Here is a 15,120-nt window from a genome sequence, read left to right on the forward strand (position 1 = left end):
AGTCCTGATGCAGGGTTTGGGAGGATATTCCTGCTCCCAGCTGAGGAGGCTGCTCCACACCCTCATTCCCCATTTGGGAACTGCCAGAAATAGGATTGGGGATTTTAGTGCCCAAAGCTTCCCAAAAATGGATCCCAGCCCCTCTCAGGTGCTGCACAGGCAGTGAGAGAACCCTGGGGGAGCAGAGTGATTAAAGGAGGTGCAATATGGAAGGAATTTGGGGTTTTTGCCACTTTAGGGACAGGGAACAGATGAAGGCAGCAGTGACAGGATCTCAGGGAGGCCACACAGAACATCCCCTCAGACAATCATAAATATTGCACTGATCATTTCCAGCCATCACACTTTCCCTTGCTCTCCTTTTTAAATTCTCCTCCTCATAATTACTGCATCAAAGGATGTTTTCTCCTCTGTGCCTTCCATTCACACCCCAAAGAGAAAGGAAAGCAGTCATTTAAGTGAGGCAGGAAAAAAAAAAATCCAACCAAAACCCAACCTCTCTTTGAAATGTGGGGAAAACAAAAGATGAAGAGACAAAAGATGAGGAGACTTTCAAGGGAGGAATGATTAAGAAAAGGGAGGAACAAAGATTGAAATGAGTCATGGGCAGGTTGGGACAGGGACTCTGGAGGAGACCTCTCATTTCTGCAACAGGTTCAGGGAATTCCAGCCCTGGCTGGGATTTTGGGGCAAATTCGCCTGCTTTTAAATCCCCACCAGTTTATAAAACCTTCATTTTCCAGGCAGAGGCAGAGGGGTAGAGACACCTTTAATCCCTGCAGAACTTTTCCCATCAGCACAGGGCACAGCATTTTCCAGCTCTCAGAATTCCATGGAGAATTCCATTTTCATAATTCCATGGAGAGTTCCATTTTCATAATTCCATCTCTCAGAATTCCTTGGAGAGTGAGGAAAGGAAGGCAGTGAAAGGAAGACTCAGTCCTAGGGGAAGGAGCGCCTGAACAGGGAGATTTGGATCCGCTGAGAGCCCAAATCCCAAACTTTGTGAGGAAATTCTAAGCATGGAGCCCCTGGAAGAGCTCTTGTAATTCCAGCTCTCATAATTCCATGGAGGGAAAGGAAAAGGAAATGAAAATGGAAAGGGAAGGAAAGGAAAAGGGGAAAAAAAGGGAAAAAGGGACAAAAAAGGGGAAAAAAGGGAAGGGAAGGGAAGGGAAGGGAAGGGAAGGGAAGGGAAGGGAAGGGAAGGGAAGGGAAGGGAAGGAAAGGAAAGGAAAGGAAAGGAAAGGAAAGGAAAGGAAAGGAAAGGAAAGGAAAGGAAAGGAAAGGAAAGGAAAGGAAAGGAAAGGAAAAGGGGAAAGGAAAAGGGGAAAGGAAAAGGGGAAAGGAAAAGGGGAAAGGAAAAGGGGAAAGGAAAAGGGGAAAGGAAAAGGGGAAAGGAAAAGGGGAAAGGAAAAGGGGAAAGGAAAAGGGGAAAGGAAAAGGGGAAAGGGAGGGAAAAGGAAAAGGGAAAAAGGATAGGCTCAGTCCTAGGGGAATGAGCACCTGAACAGGGAGATTTGGATCCACTGAGAGCCCCAGCCCTGAGCTTTGCCAGGGAATTCCAAGCCCTGGAGGAGCAGCTGGAGCAGAGACCACGCTGCTGCTGCTGCTGCTGAGGATTTTGGGGCAGGAATCCCTGCCTAAATCAGAGAACTGGGTGTGCTGAGAAGGAGAAGCCAAGGCTGGGGTCCTTTGCTGTTCCTGGTGCACATCCACGGCCACTGCTGGGCCTGGGGGCTGTCACAGCATTCCCAACAGCAAAAAATAACTTGATTTTCTTTTGGGGTGAGAATTTTCCCCGGGTTCTGAGGAGGACTGGGCCAGCCCAGCCTCAGCAGAGCTTTTCTCTCAGCTCCCATCTCGCAGAGGGAGACAGATGAGGCAGAGCTCAGCAGCGACAGGGGCAGCTTTATTATGGCACAATAAAGAAATTGCAGAGGAGAAAAGATGAGTTCAATAGAGGCTGCAATCGAGGCTATTTGACTTCTGCTGCATGCACGCCCCAAAATGATGGTGATGAATCACTCAGGAGGGCTTCTGAAATGTTTTGAACCCATTTAATCCCAAAAAAAACCAAATAAAAAAATCAGTATTTGGAGGTGAAAGAACAGGTGAAGGGCAGGCACAGGGGGACATGGACAGTTCTGGAGTGGAGTTTTTCAGAGAAATAGGATTAAACCTAATAAAGATGGTAGGATTTAAAAATGCCACCAAGAAGGGTTTAATCTCCCCCTCATCACAAGCCAAGCAGCTGGAGTTGCATCAAACCCATCTTCATAAAACTGGAGAGAAAAGGGTTTTTTCAAAGCCAGCTGACAAAAGAAAAGCACAAAGCTCTCTCCTCTCTGTGCTAATTCAGAGCTGAGAAGTTGCTTCAGCACCAGAAGTGGGCTCTGAATTGAATTTTGGAGAGACAGAAGGGAGGGAGATGTGCTCATTAATATCCCAGCATAACAATAACCCCGGATAATGCAAATTATTGCCAAAGCTCCCGAGAGCTGAGAGAAATGGAGATTCACTCTGGAGCTGCACTCCACGGAGTTTATTCAGCAGCTCTGAGTAAATATCAACAAGAAGGTTAAAATATTGATCAGGGGAGATGCTCCACGCTGAATAAGCTGCAGGCATCTGGAAACAAACAAACTGCTGCAAGAAAGGAAGAGGCTGGGATATTTTGGGGGTTTTTATTCTGCCAAAAAGCCCAACTCGATGGTTTGCAGCTGTAAACTCCCAGCAGCTGAGGAAAAAAGGGGGGAAAAAATCATTTTCCTGATGAAAGGAAAGGCTGGTGGAGTTTTGGTCTGGGATGGGGAGAAATGCAGGAGGGCTCAAGCAAGAAATGCACGGGGATGCATTTAATAATGGAATAATAAAATTATAAATGGAATAACGGAATTTTTAAGGCTGGAAAATCCCTTTAAGATCAGTAAATGATAAATATCAACCCCTCAGCCACAGATTGTGGACATTTCCAGGGATGCTGACCCCACACTGCCCTGCTCCAATCCCTGACCTCCCTTCCCAAGGAGAAATATCAGAAATTCCCAGCCTGGAACAACTCAGGGCCATTTCCTCTCATTCCCAATTTCCTTCTGCCAGGATTGTTTTCCAGAAGGGATGAAATCAGTGAGTGGGGCTGGACACCAAACTGCAGCAAGGCTCTGAAACCCCTCACAAATCACAGCTTTATTTTCACTGCCTGACCTCACCTGGATGGAGCTGAAAGTGGCATCAAAACTTTTGGCTCCCTCAAAAACTCCCCTGAGCATCCTTTTTCTAACAGTATTTTTAATATAGATATGATATATTATATATATAATATATATTATATATAATTTACTTGAGAAAACAGACACCTGTTATTATTATTATTTTTAAAATTATATATAAAATATATAACATGTTATATATTATATATATTATATATTACACAAATATATAATATATTATATATATTATACAAATATATAATATATATAACATATTATACAAATACATTATATAATATATATTATATCTATTATATATTATATACTATACAAATATATAATATATAATATATAATATATTATACAAATTATATATATTATATATAAAAATGTTATATATTTTATATATAATTTTAAAAATATTAATAATAATAACAACAGGTGTCTGTTTTCTCAAGATTTCTCAAACCAACATTTTAACCCAGGCATATGCTCAGAGTTAACCCCAGGCTCTTTCCCATTTAATTCTGGATCACACTTTGAAGGAAACACATCCAAATTTTTTAATTTAATTTTTTTCCCATTCTGGGAGTGCTGGGCCCAGCTCTGATGGGAAATATTTCCCCCCACAAAATGCTCAGCCCAACTGGCAAAGAACTCGTGCCAGGGACTGGACAACTTCCATCCTCCACCAAGCTCCCATCAATATTTTGAAATAAAATCTAAAATCCATTGCGGAGTTGACAAAAACAAGGGGGAATTATGGATATTTTCCAGCAAATACCAAAGGAATCTTTGCTGAGAGAACAAATGGATTGAACTTGAATTTACAAGTTGTTTTTTTATCATTTAGGGAGGTGGACGGACAGAATTCCACCCTGATTGCTCAGAACCCCGTGGAATCATGGAACAGTTTGGCTTGGAAGGGACCTTAAAGCTCCTATAACCCAAAAATAACTCAAAATGACCCAAAAATGTCTCAAAATGACCCAAGAATGACCCCAAAATTACCCCAAAAATGACTCAAAAATGACCTAGAAAATGACCCAAAAATGACTCAAAAATGACCCAAAAAATGACCCAAAAATGGCCCAAAAATGGCCCAAAAATGACCCTAAATGACCCAAACCCCACCTGCAATGTCTCCCTGAATCTCCCCTGCCTGTGGAGAGATGAATTCCAGGATTTGGGATGTGGAACAACCCCAGATCCGCAGCCCAGCCCTGCCCCAGCCCCAGCTGGGATTTCTCTGAGCTGCTGAGGTTTTGAATCATTTATTTACAGCAAGGCAGTAAAGGGAAAATGTAAAATAACATTTAAATAGGCAAAACACGAAGAGCATCATTAAGGAAGTGTAATAGAGCTCAGATTACCAATTATAATAAAGTAATAAAGAAATCTCTCAAGGAGCTTCATGTTCATAATGCAGACAGAGAAAGGAGAAAAAAAAAAAAGGGAAAAGCTCCCAAGATTTCAGGAATAAAGCTGATTTTTTTTTTTTCTATTTTGGTGTTATTCTTTATTTATTTATTTTTGTCTGGCAGGAATCATCAACTCCCAGGGAAGACAGGAATGTCACTAAAGGCAGGGAGTCAGGGGGAGCAGCCTCTGCCCAGGAATCACCAAACTCTCAGCACAGATGTTCCCTGCTCAGGAATTCACAGGTTCCCCCCAGAGCTGAGTTTTAATTTCACTTCTCTGTCACGGTTCTGGGTGGGTCCCAGGGGAGGGGGAAAGATCCAGCAGGAAAATGGGGATGTAAATAAATATTTAGGTGAAATATCACAAGGAGGGGTTGTTCAGCAATGATTTCAGAACAAGCTCCCCTTTAAAAATTCCGACCTTCAGAACAAATTCCCTTTTAAAAATAGCAATAAATGAATAGGATCGATTAATTAATTTAACTGAATAATGGCTGTGGTTGGATTTAAAAGGAAAAAGAAGCCAGAAATGATTTGGGGTGGAGAGCAGCGCTCCCTGCTCAGGCTGAATTGTCTCAGGGCACCAGCTCAGGCAGTGCAGCTCCTCTGAGCCGCTCCAGAATTCCTTAAATTGCTTTTTGTGGCCAGGGCAGGCAGAAATTCCTTGGAAAAGGGCAGAAATTCCCTCCTGGTCTCACCTGCAGCAGCACCCAGGGGTGTGCAGGGCACCCCAAGGCTCCAATTCCTGCAGGGAGGTCCTGAAGGAGCAAGGGGGGATCTCTTTTCCTGCACTGGCTGCTCTGCCAATTAATTAATTAAGTAATTAATTCATAATTTGTTAACTCTGAGCAGCAAAAATACAATCAAGGTACCTGAATCTCTGGAAAAATTTTCTTTGCCATCATTTGTCCTTCAAACACTCCAGGCAATTACAGCCAAACCACCCCAAAAAATCCACCAGACAAAGCTGATTTTCCTTTAAGCTTATTTAATGATATTTGAAACGCTTAAATTTTCTATTTCCCAGGTCCTGAAAACAGATTTCTTTTTTTTTTTCTTTTTTTTTTTCTTTTTAAGTGACCAATATTTAATTCCAGAAACATACAACCCGATCAGCTAAGTCATAAAAGAGCTATTTTACAAACATACATCTGGATAATTAGAACAATAAAGTCTTTTTAGACATTCAAACATGATCAGTAAAAATACAGGATTATTAATAAAGATTTTTGTGTATTTTTTTTTTTTTAAAGAATACTTCCAGATTTTTTTTTTTCTTCTCTTTAAAGTAAATCTCTGTTAAGAGTACATGATTGTATGTTGTACAAAGAAAATAAAAATATTCTAGTATGAAGAGAGCTCCACAAGACTTAATTCAAAATAAATCAGCAGTGTTTTGGCTGCAGTGTCCCTTTTGCAGTACATCTGCTTGTCAGTTGGCACCTTTGGGGAAGGGGAGGGAATCCAGGGATTTCTTTGGGGAACAGGCAGAAAATACTGGATCCAGGAGAATGAAATCTAACAGCAGGGAGATTTAAATCTGAATATCCAATGTGAAACGCTGGAATTTTAAATCTGAATATCCCGTTTGAAACGCTGGAATTTTAAATCAGAATATCCCATTTTAAATCAGAATATCCCATTTTAAATCAGAATATCCAATTTTAAACAGTGGAATTTTAAATCAGAATACCCAATTTTAAATCAGAATATCCACTTTTAAACACTGGAATTTTAATTCAGAATATCCCATCTGAAACACTGGAATTTTAAATCAGAATATCCCATTTGAAACACTGGAATTTTAATTCAGAATATCCCATTTGAAACACTGGAATTTTAATTCAGAATATCCCATTTGAAACACTGGAATTTTAAATCAGAATATCCAATTTTAAACACTGGAATTTTAAATCAGAATATCCAATTTGAAACACTGGAATTTTAAATCAGAATATCCAATTTTAAATCAGAATATCCAATTTTAAACACTGGAATTTTAAATCAGAATATCCAATTTTAAATCAGAATATCCAATTTGAAACACTGGAATTTTAAATCAGAATATCCAATTTTAAATCAGAATACCCCATTTTAAACACTGGAATTTTAAATCAGAATATCCAATTTTAAATCAGAATATCCAATTTGAAACGCTGGAATTTTAAATCAGAATATCACATTTGAAACGCTGGGATTTTAAATCAGAATAACACTGGAATTTTAAATCAGAATATCCCATTTTAAACACTGGAATTTTAAATCAGAATATCCAATTTTAAATCAGAATATCCAATTTGAAACGCTGGGATTTTAAATCAGAATATCCCATTTTAAACACTGGAATTTTAAACCAGAATATCCCATTTTAAATCAGAATATCCCATTTTAAACACTGGACTTTTAAATCAGAATATCCCATTTTAAACGCTGGAATTTTAAACCAGAATATCCCATTTTAAATCAGAATATCCCATTTTAAGCACGGGCCAGGCGCTGTCTGGGAGCTCCTGAGGTTTGCCCTCCTCTGGCCCCACTTCCCTGCACCAGGGCAATCAGGGATCTCCTGCAGGACAAGGGAATTCCCATTCCAGGAAATTCCACCTTCAGCTTTTGTCCATGAGCTGTGTGGCAGCAGAAGGGAAATGAAAATGTTCTTGTCTCCCATCCTGGTTCCCAAACCAAGAAATCCTTGTTCTGTTTGGGGAGGAGCAAAAAAAAAAAAAAAAAAAAAAAAAAAAATTTTTGGGATGAGGGGCTGGGACAAAAAAACTCTAGAGAAATGTTTGGATAAGGGAATGCCCAACCAATCAGGGGGAGATGAAAATGAAAATTTCACTTTAAAATAAGGGGGAATCTTATGGCTTAAAGGAGGAAATAACAGTGGGAATCCTGAATAGTGCATTTGAGCTCCAGCCTGAGCTCTGGGGGGCTGCAGGTGCAACAGGGAGGGAAAAGGAATTTCCTGGGACAAGGAATCCCCTGGGAAAAGGAATTTCCTGGGAAAAGGGATTATCTGGGAAAGGAATCTCCTGGGAAAAGGAATTCTCTGGGAAAGGAATCTCCTGGAAAAGGAATTCCCTGAGAGAAGGAATTCTCTGGGACAAGGAATTTCCTGGGAAAGGAATCCCCTGGGACAAGGAATTTCCTGGGAAAGCAATTCTCTGGGAAAGGAATTTCCTGGAAAAGGAATTCCCTAGAAAAGGAATCCCCTGGGAAAGGAATTTCCTGGGAGAAGAATTCCCTGGGAAAAGGAATTTTGTGGGAAAAGGAATCCCCTGGAAAAAGGAATTTCCTGGGAAAAGGCATTCCCTGTCCTTCCAGGGAAGGGATCCCTGCCCCACCGCCCTCCCTGTGTGTGAGGATGAGCCAGAGCTGGAGCCCAGGGCCCACAGCGGGGTTGGGGTCACCCCAGGGCTGGGGGCACCAGCTGGGCCCCCCTGGCCCTGCCATGCCCTGAGGGCTCCTCCTGGCCATGCCCCGGTGGCTCCTCCTGGCCCTGCCATGCCCTGGTGGCCCCTCCTGGCCCTGCCATGCCCTGGTGGCCCCTCCTGGCCCTGCCATGCCCTGGTGGCTCCTCCTGGCCCTGCCATGCCCCGGTGGCCCCTCCTGGCCCTGCCCTGGTGGCTCCTCCTGGCCCTGCCATGCCCTGGTGGCCCCTCGTGGCCCTGCCATGCCCTGAGGGCCCTCCTGGCCCTGCCATGCCCTGGGGGCCCCTCCTGGCCCTGCCATGCCCTGGTGGCCCCTCCTGGCCCTGCCATGCCCTGGTGGCCCCTCCTGGCTCTGCCCTGGGGGCCCCTCCTGGCCCTGCCATGCCCTGGGGGCCCCTCCTGGCCCTGCCATGCCCTGGGGGCTCCTCTGCCACCCCAGGCTGACACTGGGGGGATTCTCCTCCATCCACCCTGCGAGTGACAGGGACACTGGGTGGGGGGCAGAATTTGGGGGAAATGCCACTCCAGCAGGCAAAAGTGTGAATTTACAAACTCACTGCCAGCTCTCCACCGCTGCCACAAGCACCAGAGGTGACAGCAGGGACCACCACAGAATTCTGTAACCTGGAGAGACCCAGCCAGGGTTTTGTGTTCAACCACGAGCAAAGAGCAGGAGCCAGCCAGGCCTCCCCAAACCCCACCTCTGCTGCCCTTCCAGAACATTCTTCCCAAGCCACACTGAGCTCCCTCTGCTCTGGAGCTCCACGGGAGCCTCTGGGCACCCTGGAGGTCACTGAGGTCACCACAACTGCTCCTGGATTTGGAGCGTGAGGGGGGAATGGCTCCAACCCCAGGTCTGGGCTGTTTTCCAGTTCTCCTCCTGGCAGCATTCCAGGCTGGGGGGCTCTCAGAGGGAATTTGGGTGTTTAAAACCTGGGGAATTGAGGGGCTGAGGTGAGGAGGGGAGTGCTGGGTTAATACTGACAATAATCCCACACTACAGGAGCTGGTGCATCCCAAAAAAACCCCAGGGAGCTCCTGGCAGCCTGCAGGAGGCTTTGGCTGTGTTGGCAGTGGTGATGCTCCTCAAACAACAGCAATTCCTCCCTTCCCTCCCTCCAAGGGCTCCCGGCTCCAACTCCAGCACCAAAATCCCCTCTGCTCCCTCTCCTGTCACCTGAATTCATCCCCCACAGGATTCTGGGGGAAGAACAGGAACAGTGACACTGGGGAGAGTTTGAAGCACCCTGTGCCAAGCAGGACAGTAAAATCCCCTCTGCTCCCCCTCCTGCCACCTGAATTCATCCCCCACAGGATTCTGGGGGAAGAACAAGAGCTGGGATTCCTCTGACAGGGGACAGAGGTGATTTCTGGCCAGCAGCTAAAGAGAAAATGTTTGTTTTAGAGGAGCAGGAGGATCCTGGTGCTGAGCAAAGCTCTGAGTGTCCATGGGATGTGCAGGATGCTCAGTTTGGCTCCCTTAAAGAGCTTAAACCTGAAAGGAGAGTGTGCTCCTCACCCACATGGCAGGAGCAGCCAGCCCAGTGACACTGGGGACAGCCTGAACCACCCTGTGCCAAGCAGGACAGTAAAAATTCATTTTCACCCTCATTTGATAGAGAAAAGCAGAAAAACAAGGAGATACCTCAAGGGGCAGGGCATGGATCCAGAACTCCTTGCTGTCAGACCCCTCTTGTGTGAAATCCAGCCCAGGGGGATGGAAAATAAATGGAATTGGGCTCAGGCTGTGCCCAGGGTCACCCTAATTCCCATTCTGGCAGGAATCCCCACCAGGACAGGCCTGAGGAGGTGCCCAGAGCTGCTCCAGCCTCCTCAGGTCACCAATCTCCCTCTCATTGGCACGAATTATTTCCAAAAAAAAAAAAAAAAAAAAAAGCAAAATTCCACAAAAACCAACCCCCAAAAAAACAACCCCAAAGCCCACCCCGAGCCCTCAGCAAGACATACTCCAGGTACTAAAACTTACTGGCCCTAAAATCAGCAGTACCTGTGGCTAACTCCATGGCAGCCCTTTTTCATTCAGTAGTGAATCAGGGGCACAGCTGCCCCACATCTTTGAAACACTTCTGGGTTTGCATTTTTTATCTTTTTTTATCTTTTTTTTTTTTTTTTGAATCCAGAGAAGAGTTACAAAAGTGCTGCAGGTCCAAGTATTTTTTTTTTTATCACTTTACAAAGGAGACAATGATCAAAGCCAACAAAGTCAAGGAAAAAAAAAAAACCCAAAATTAAACCTCTTTCTCCTCTCCCAGCAAAGGAATGGGAAAGGGGAAAAGGAAAATTTGCCCATCTCAAGCGCCTGGCTGTTTAGTGCATGGAAAATTCCTGTTCCACACGTGGTGACACGAGCAATTCCCATGCAGCTGGTTGGATACAGACAAAATCCAGCCACAAATTCCATCCTTACACCTTCATGAGTAGCTCTTGGTAGTGTGAGTGCCAGCAGGGAGTGCAGAGTCCAGTCCAGTGAGGAATCACCTGCACACAGATCCCCCCTGTCCCCTCACCAGGGGGCCAGAACTGTCACTACCCAAAAAATAGAACCAAAAAAAAAACAAAACAAAAAAAAAAGGCAGATTAAAAAATTAAAATGTGCTTTTGATACACGGAATGAAGTCAAATAAATACATTGATTTTTTTTTCTTTTAAATGTCTAAATACATTTTTTTTATATCCTACACCCAAAGCTCTGTACATTTGGTTTGGTTGTTTTTTTTTTTTTTTTTTTCCTGTTCTGAAAAAAAAAAAAAAATTTGAATTTCTGGTAGCAAGGAGAGGAGCAGAATAGAATAGACTCCCTCACTGACAAGATAGTGCAGATGCCCCACAGGAAAAGCACCCCATGCCCACTTTGCTAGAGAATGGTTCTGTTTGGATGCTCCAAACCCTCATCCCAGAGTCCACAGGGGAGACAGCGGGTGCTGTGTCCTGATTCTCTTCCTCCAATCTTCAGCCACTCCTGGAAACACGACTAGCTTTTGTCTGAAAAGGGGAAAAAAAGGGAAAATAAAGGTGGTGAGAGAGAGAGGGATGCACTGAGAGAGGAGTGAGTGGCATTTCTGAGCACTCCCACAGGCAGAGCTGCTCACTGAGAGCCTCACCCCCAGCCCTTGCTCTGGTGTCACTGCCACATCAGCTGAAGCTGCAATTGGAAAATTCACCCCCAAAATGCAAATGGACCAAACTGATAAAAGTGTGAAACCCATGACCAATTCTCCATTTTGGGTGGGTTTTGTCTGCCCTAAAGGTACCAGAAGGCCCTTCAATAAACAGAACTGCTTTTTATTATTTTAACTCTGCCTGGCCTCTGTTTTCAGGTGGCCCAAACAGTGGATTTTGTGCTCTGGGTGTGATCTTGGGGTCCTACCTGAGTGCTCTCCTGTGGAGGCTGAGCCAGCCAGCCCCTGGCGCCGCAGAACGCTGTAATCCTCCTCCACCTCCTGCAAAACAGCAAAGACAGCCCCAAAACTCAGCTGGATCTTCCTTTACCAGGCAAACAAAGAGGCCTTCAAACAGGAAAAGAGAAGTTTCACTACTGCAAACAGCCAGGCTGGAGTGAGCCCCCTCAACTCCTTTATCAGCAGCTTCATTTGCATGCAATATTCTGATTTCAGTGAAACTCAAGGCTGGCTACTGAGTGTTTCACAAAATAGACTTTCTGTAGTTATTCTATAAAGAGAATCCCTGTCTCTATATGCAAAAATAATTTGGAATATATTTGGAAAATAATTTGGAATTTATAGAGCCTGAAAGCCTCAATATTTGGCTGATATATCCTTAGTGCAACTCAGAATCTTCGTCTGACACAGGAGCAGCAGCACGTGAGAGATTTCACAGAATCACCAAGGCTGGAAAAGACCTTGGAGATCTCTGAGTCCAACCTATGCCCTAAGACCACCTTGTCACCAAGTGCCACATCCAGGGTGTCCCTGAACACCTCCAGGAATGGGGACTCCAGCCCCTCCCACCTCTCTGTGCAGAAATTCTCCCTAATCTTTATGGCCAGGAATCCACATTCCTCAAAGCTGTCCATTTCTTTATGCCAGGAATCCACATTCCTTAAAGCTGTCCATTTATTCATGCCAGGAATCCACATTCCTTAAAGCTGTCCATTTATTCATGCCAGGAATCCACATTCCTTAAAGCTGTCCATCTCCTTATGCCAGGAATCCACATTCCTTAAAGCTGTCCATTTCTTTATGCCAGGAATCCACATTCCTCAGGCAGTGTCCTGTTGGAAACTCCACTTTTGCAAGCTTCCTATCCCTCAGAAATTTCTCCAGATCAAAATCAAAGCAGCAAAGAGCCCTCCAGCTCCAGCAGAACTATTGGCCTGTTGTGATCCACAACTCAGTGCACACACAACAGCAAAAAAAAAGCAAAAGATTCTGCTCTAAAGCCTTCTGTGGCATTCACATTCTCTAGAAAAATCCCTTCTCCCAGGGCTTTTCTCCTGGGAAGCTGAGAGACCTCAGAGAAAAGGGAAACAATTCTTGTCTCATTGGCTTCTCCTGTGTTTTGCTCGTGTGGAATGTGGTTGGAGATTGTTCCATTGGTTTCATGTGAGTTGTTTTGACTCTTTGGCCAATTGAGGCCAAGCTGTGTCAGGACTCTGGAAAGAGCCATGAGCTTTCATTATTATCTTTTTAACTTTTAGCAAGTATCCTTTCTGTACTCTTTAATACAGTATAATATTCTTCAATATAATATAGTATCAAAAAGTGATAAATTAACCTTCTGAAAACATGGAGTCAAATTCATCACTCCTCCCTGCCACAGGGAGCCCTGCAAATACAACAATCTTCCAGGAGTCAAGCCAGAGATGAAGAGAAACGTGCCTGTGTCCTTGCCTAGCAAAATTGTTTTAAAGCTTTTTCTCTAACCCAAAACTGAATGGGTATGGAAATGATGAAATGCTCAGGTGACCAAACCTTCTATAATACTGGTACTATTAATTTAAAATAACAATAAAAATAACAAAAGCAATGCACCTTTGAAGAAGAAGAAGAATAAGAAGAAGAATAAGAAGAAGAATAAGAAGAAGAAGGAGGAGAAGGAGGAGAAGGAGGAGAAGGAGGAGAAGGAGGAGAAGACAAAGAAGATGAAGACGACGAAGAAGAAGACAAAGACGAAGAAGAAATAACAACAAAAAGCAACGCATCTTTAAATAATAATAATACAAAAAAACCCAAAAAGCAATGCACCTTTAGCTAAAAAAAATAATAATAATATAATAAAAATAACAAAAAGCCACACACCTTTAGCTAAAAATAATAATGCAATAAAAACCAAAAAGCAACGCACCTTTAGCTAAAAAAAATAATATTAATAATATTAAAAATAACAAAAAGCAACGCACCTTTAGCTTCTCCAGGGCATCCTGGATGTTGTGGATGTACTGCATGAGCTGCACTCGGGTCTCCAGAGGGAGCTGGGGGCTGCCCAGGAAGGGACAGGGCTCCTCCAGGCCTGCCCAGCGCAGCTCCTCGGGGAAGGGTGAGCTGTCCCTGTCACTCTGGGTGTCCCTGGGGGACAGGGGCTGCTGCTGCTGCTGCTGGGGACAGGCCAGGGGGGGCTGCCTGTGCGAGGTGCACTGCAGGACCAGGGCCGACACCTCCTCGTCCGTGGAGCTCTCCTGCACCGTCCCGTATCCATCGAGGATCAAATAATTTCCTGTGGGGACAACGGGGGTCAGGGCTTCAGGGCTCAGGGGGTTTGAGGAGATCTTTAGAGGCAGAAATGGGGATGTCCCACAGCCCATCTCATGAGAAAAATCAAATAATTTCCTGCAGAGACAATGGCTTTTAATTCAACTGCCCCCAAGAAGCTTCAGGGCTCAGGGGGGTTTGAGCAGATTTTAAGAGACAAAAGTGAGGATGTCCCACAGCCCATCTCCTGAGAAAAGGAGTCCCACAGCCCATCTCCTAAAATAAGAAGTTCCACAGCCCATCTCATGAGAAAAATCAAATAATTTCAAATAATAAATGGTGTTTGACTCAACTACCCCTAAGAAGCTTCAGGGCTCAGGGAGGGGTTTGAGCAGATTTTAAGAGACAAAAGTGAGGATGTCCCACAGCCCATCTATCTCCTGAGAAAAATCAAATAATTTCCTGCAGAGACAATGGCTTTTAATTCAACTGCCCCCAAGAAGTTTCAAGGCTCAGGGGGGTTTGAGCAGATTTTTAGTGGGGATTTTTAGTGTCCCACAGCCCATCTCCTGAGAAAAGGAGTCCCACAGCCCATCTCCTAAAATAAGAAGTTCCACAGCCCATCTCATGAGAAAAATCAATTAATTTCAAATAATAAATGGTATTTGACTCAACTACCCCTAAGAAGCTTCAGGGCTCAGGGAGGGGTTGAGGAGATTTTAAGAGACCAAAGTGAGGATGTCCCACAGCCCATCTCCTGAGAAAAGAGAAAAGAAGTCCCACAACCCATCCATCTCCTGAGAAAAACCATTTGTGAACACTCCAAAGATCAGTGGTGCTGTCAGACTCAGCTGGTTCTGAACAGGTTCAGAGATCAGGGAAGGTTTTTACACTGTGCATTAAAATATATCCATAATTAAATGGCCAGCACCTGGACTCAATGATCCTTCTGGCTCCTCTCCAGCTCAGGATATTCTGTGAGCTCATCACCTCCCTTTCTGCTTGCCCAAAATCTCTGTTTTTGTGATAATATCTGAAAATCCTGCTCTTGCACCCATGGCACCTGTCAAACCCAGCTGCTGGATTCCCAGACTCCACTCCCAGCCCTGGCACTGGGGATGCTTTTAGATGGGTGAGGTTCAAAGCAGAGCTTGCTGATAAGCTAAAAGATAAAATAATTACAGACAGAAAATGCTTTCACAACCTGCACCCAGAAACAGCAGTCCATTTAATGAATTTTTCCATAATAGCACAGGCAAAGCAAGCACAGGGGACTCAGAATTGACTAAAAACAGATCCATCTCATTTTGATGTCCCCATACAGTTAAAAAAGTAAACAGTGGAAGAGGTGACAAATAAATTAGATGCTTCAAGTTGTTGGCTCGGT

The 15,120-nt window shown here is 44.2% G+C and overlaps 2 protein-coding genes across 5 annotated transcripts in view; both read right to left on the reverse strand.

Annotated features, from left to right (window-relative positions):
* LOC129129568 (TLC domain-containing protein 5-like) overlaps positions 1 to 15,120 on the reverse strand; it is a 180,645-nt gene that overhangs the window by 73,315 nt on the left and 92,210 nt on the right. The window lies entirely within an intron of this gene.
* ARHGEF12 (Rho guanine nucleotide exchange factor 12) overlaps positions 5,602 to 15,120 on the reverse strand; it is an 89,030-nt gene continuing 79,511 nt past the window's right edge. For all 4 annotated transcript variants that reach the window (XM_054647375.2, XM_054647374.2, XM_077190077.1 and 1 more), the window contains 3 exons: positions 13,445 to 13,758; positions 11,453 to 11,525; positions 5,602 to 11,067 (listed from right to left, as the gene is read on the reverse strand). In XM_054647375.2, coding sequence (XP_054503350.1) covers positions 11,057 to 11,067; positions 11,453 to 11,525; positions 13,445 to 13,758 — 398 coding nt within the window. In that variant the 3' untranslated portion in view covers positions 5,602 to 11,056. The remainder of the gene's footprint in view (positions 11,068 to 11,452; positions 11,526 to 13,444; positions 13,759 to 15,120) is intronic.

The sequence above is a fragment of the Agelaius phoeniceus genome, chromosome 23 (genome assembly GCF_051311805.1).
Source record: "Agelaius phoeniceus isolate bAgePho1 chromosome 23, bAgePho1.hap1, whole genome shotgun sequence".
NCBI lineage: Eukaryota > Metazoa > Chordata > Aves > Passeriformes > Icteridae > Agelaius > Agelaius phoeniceus.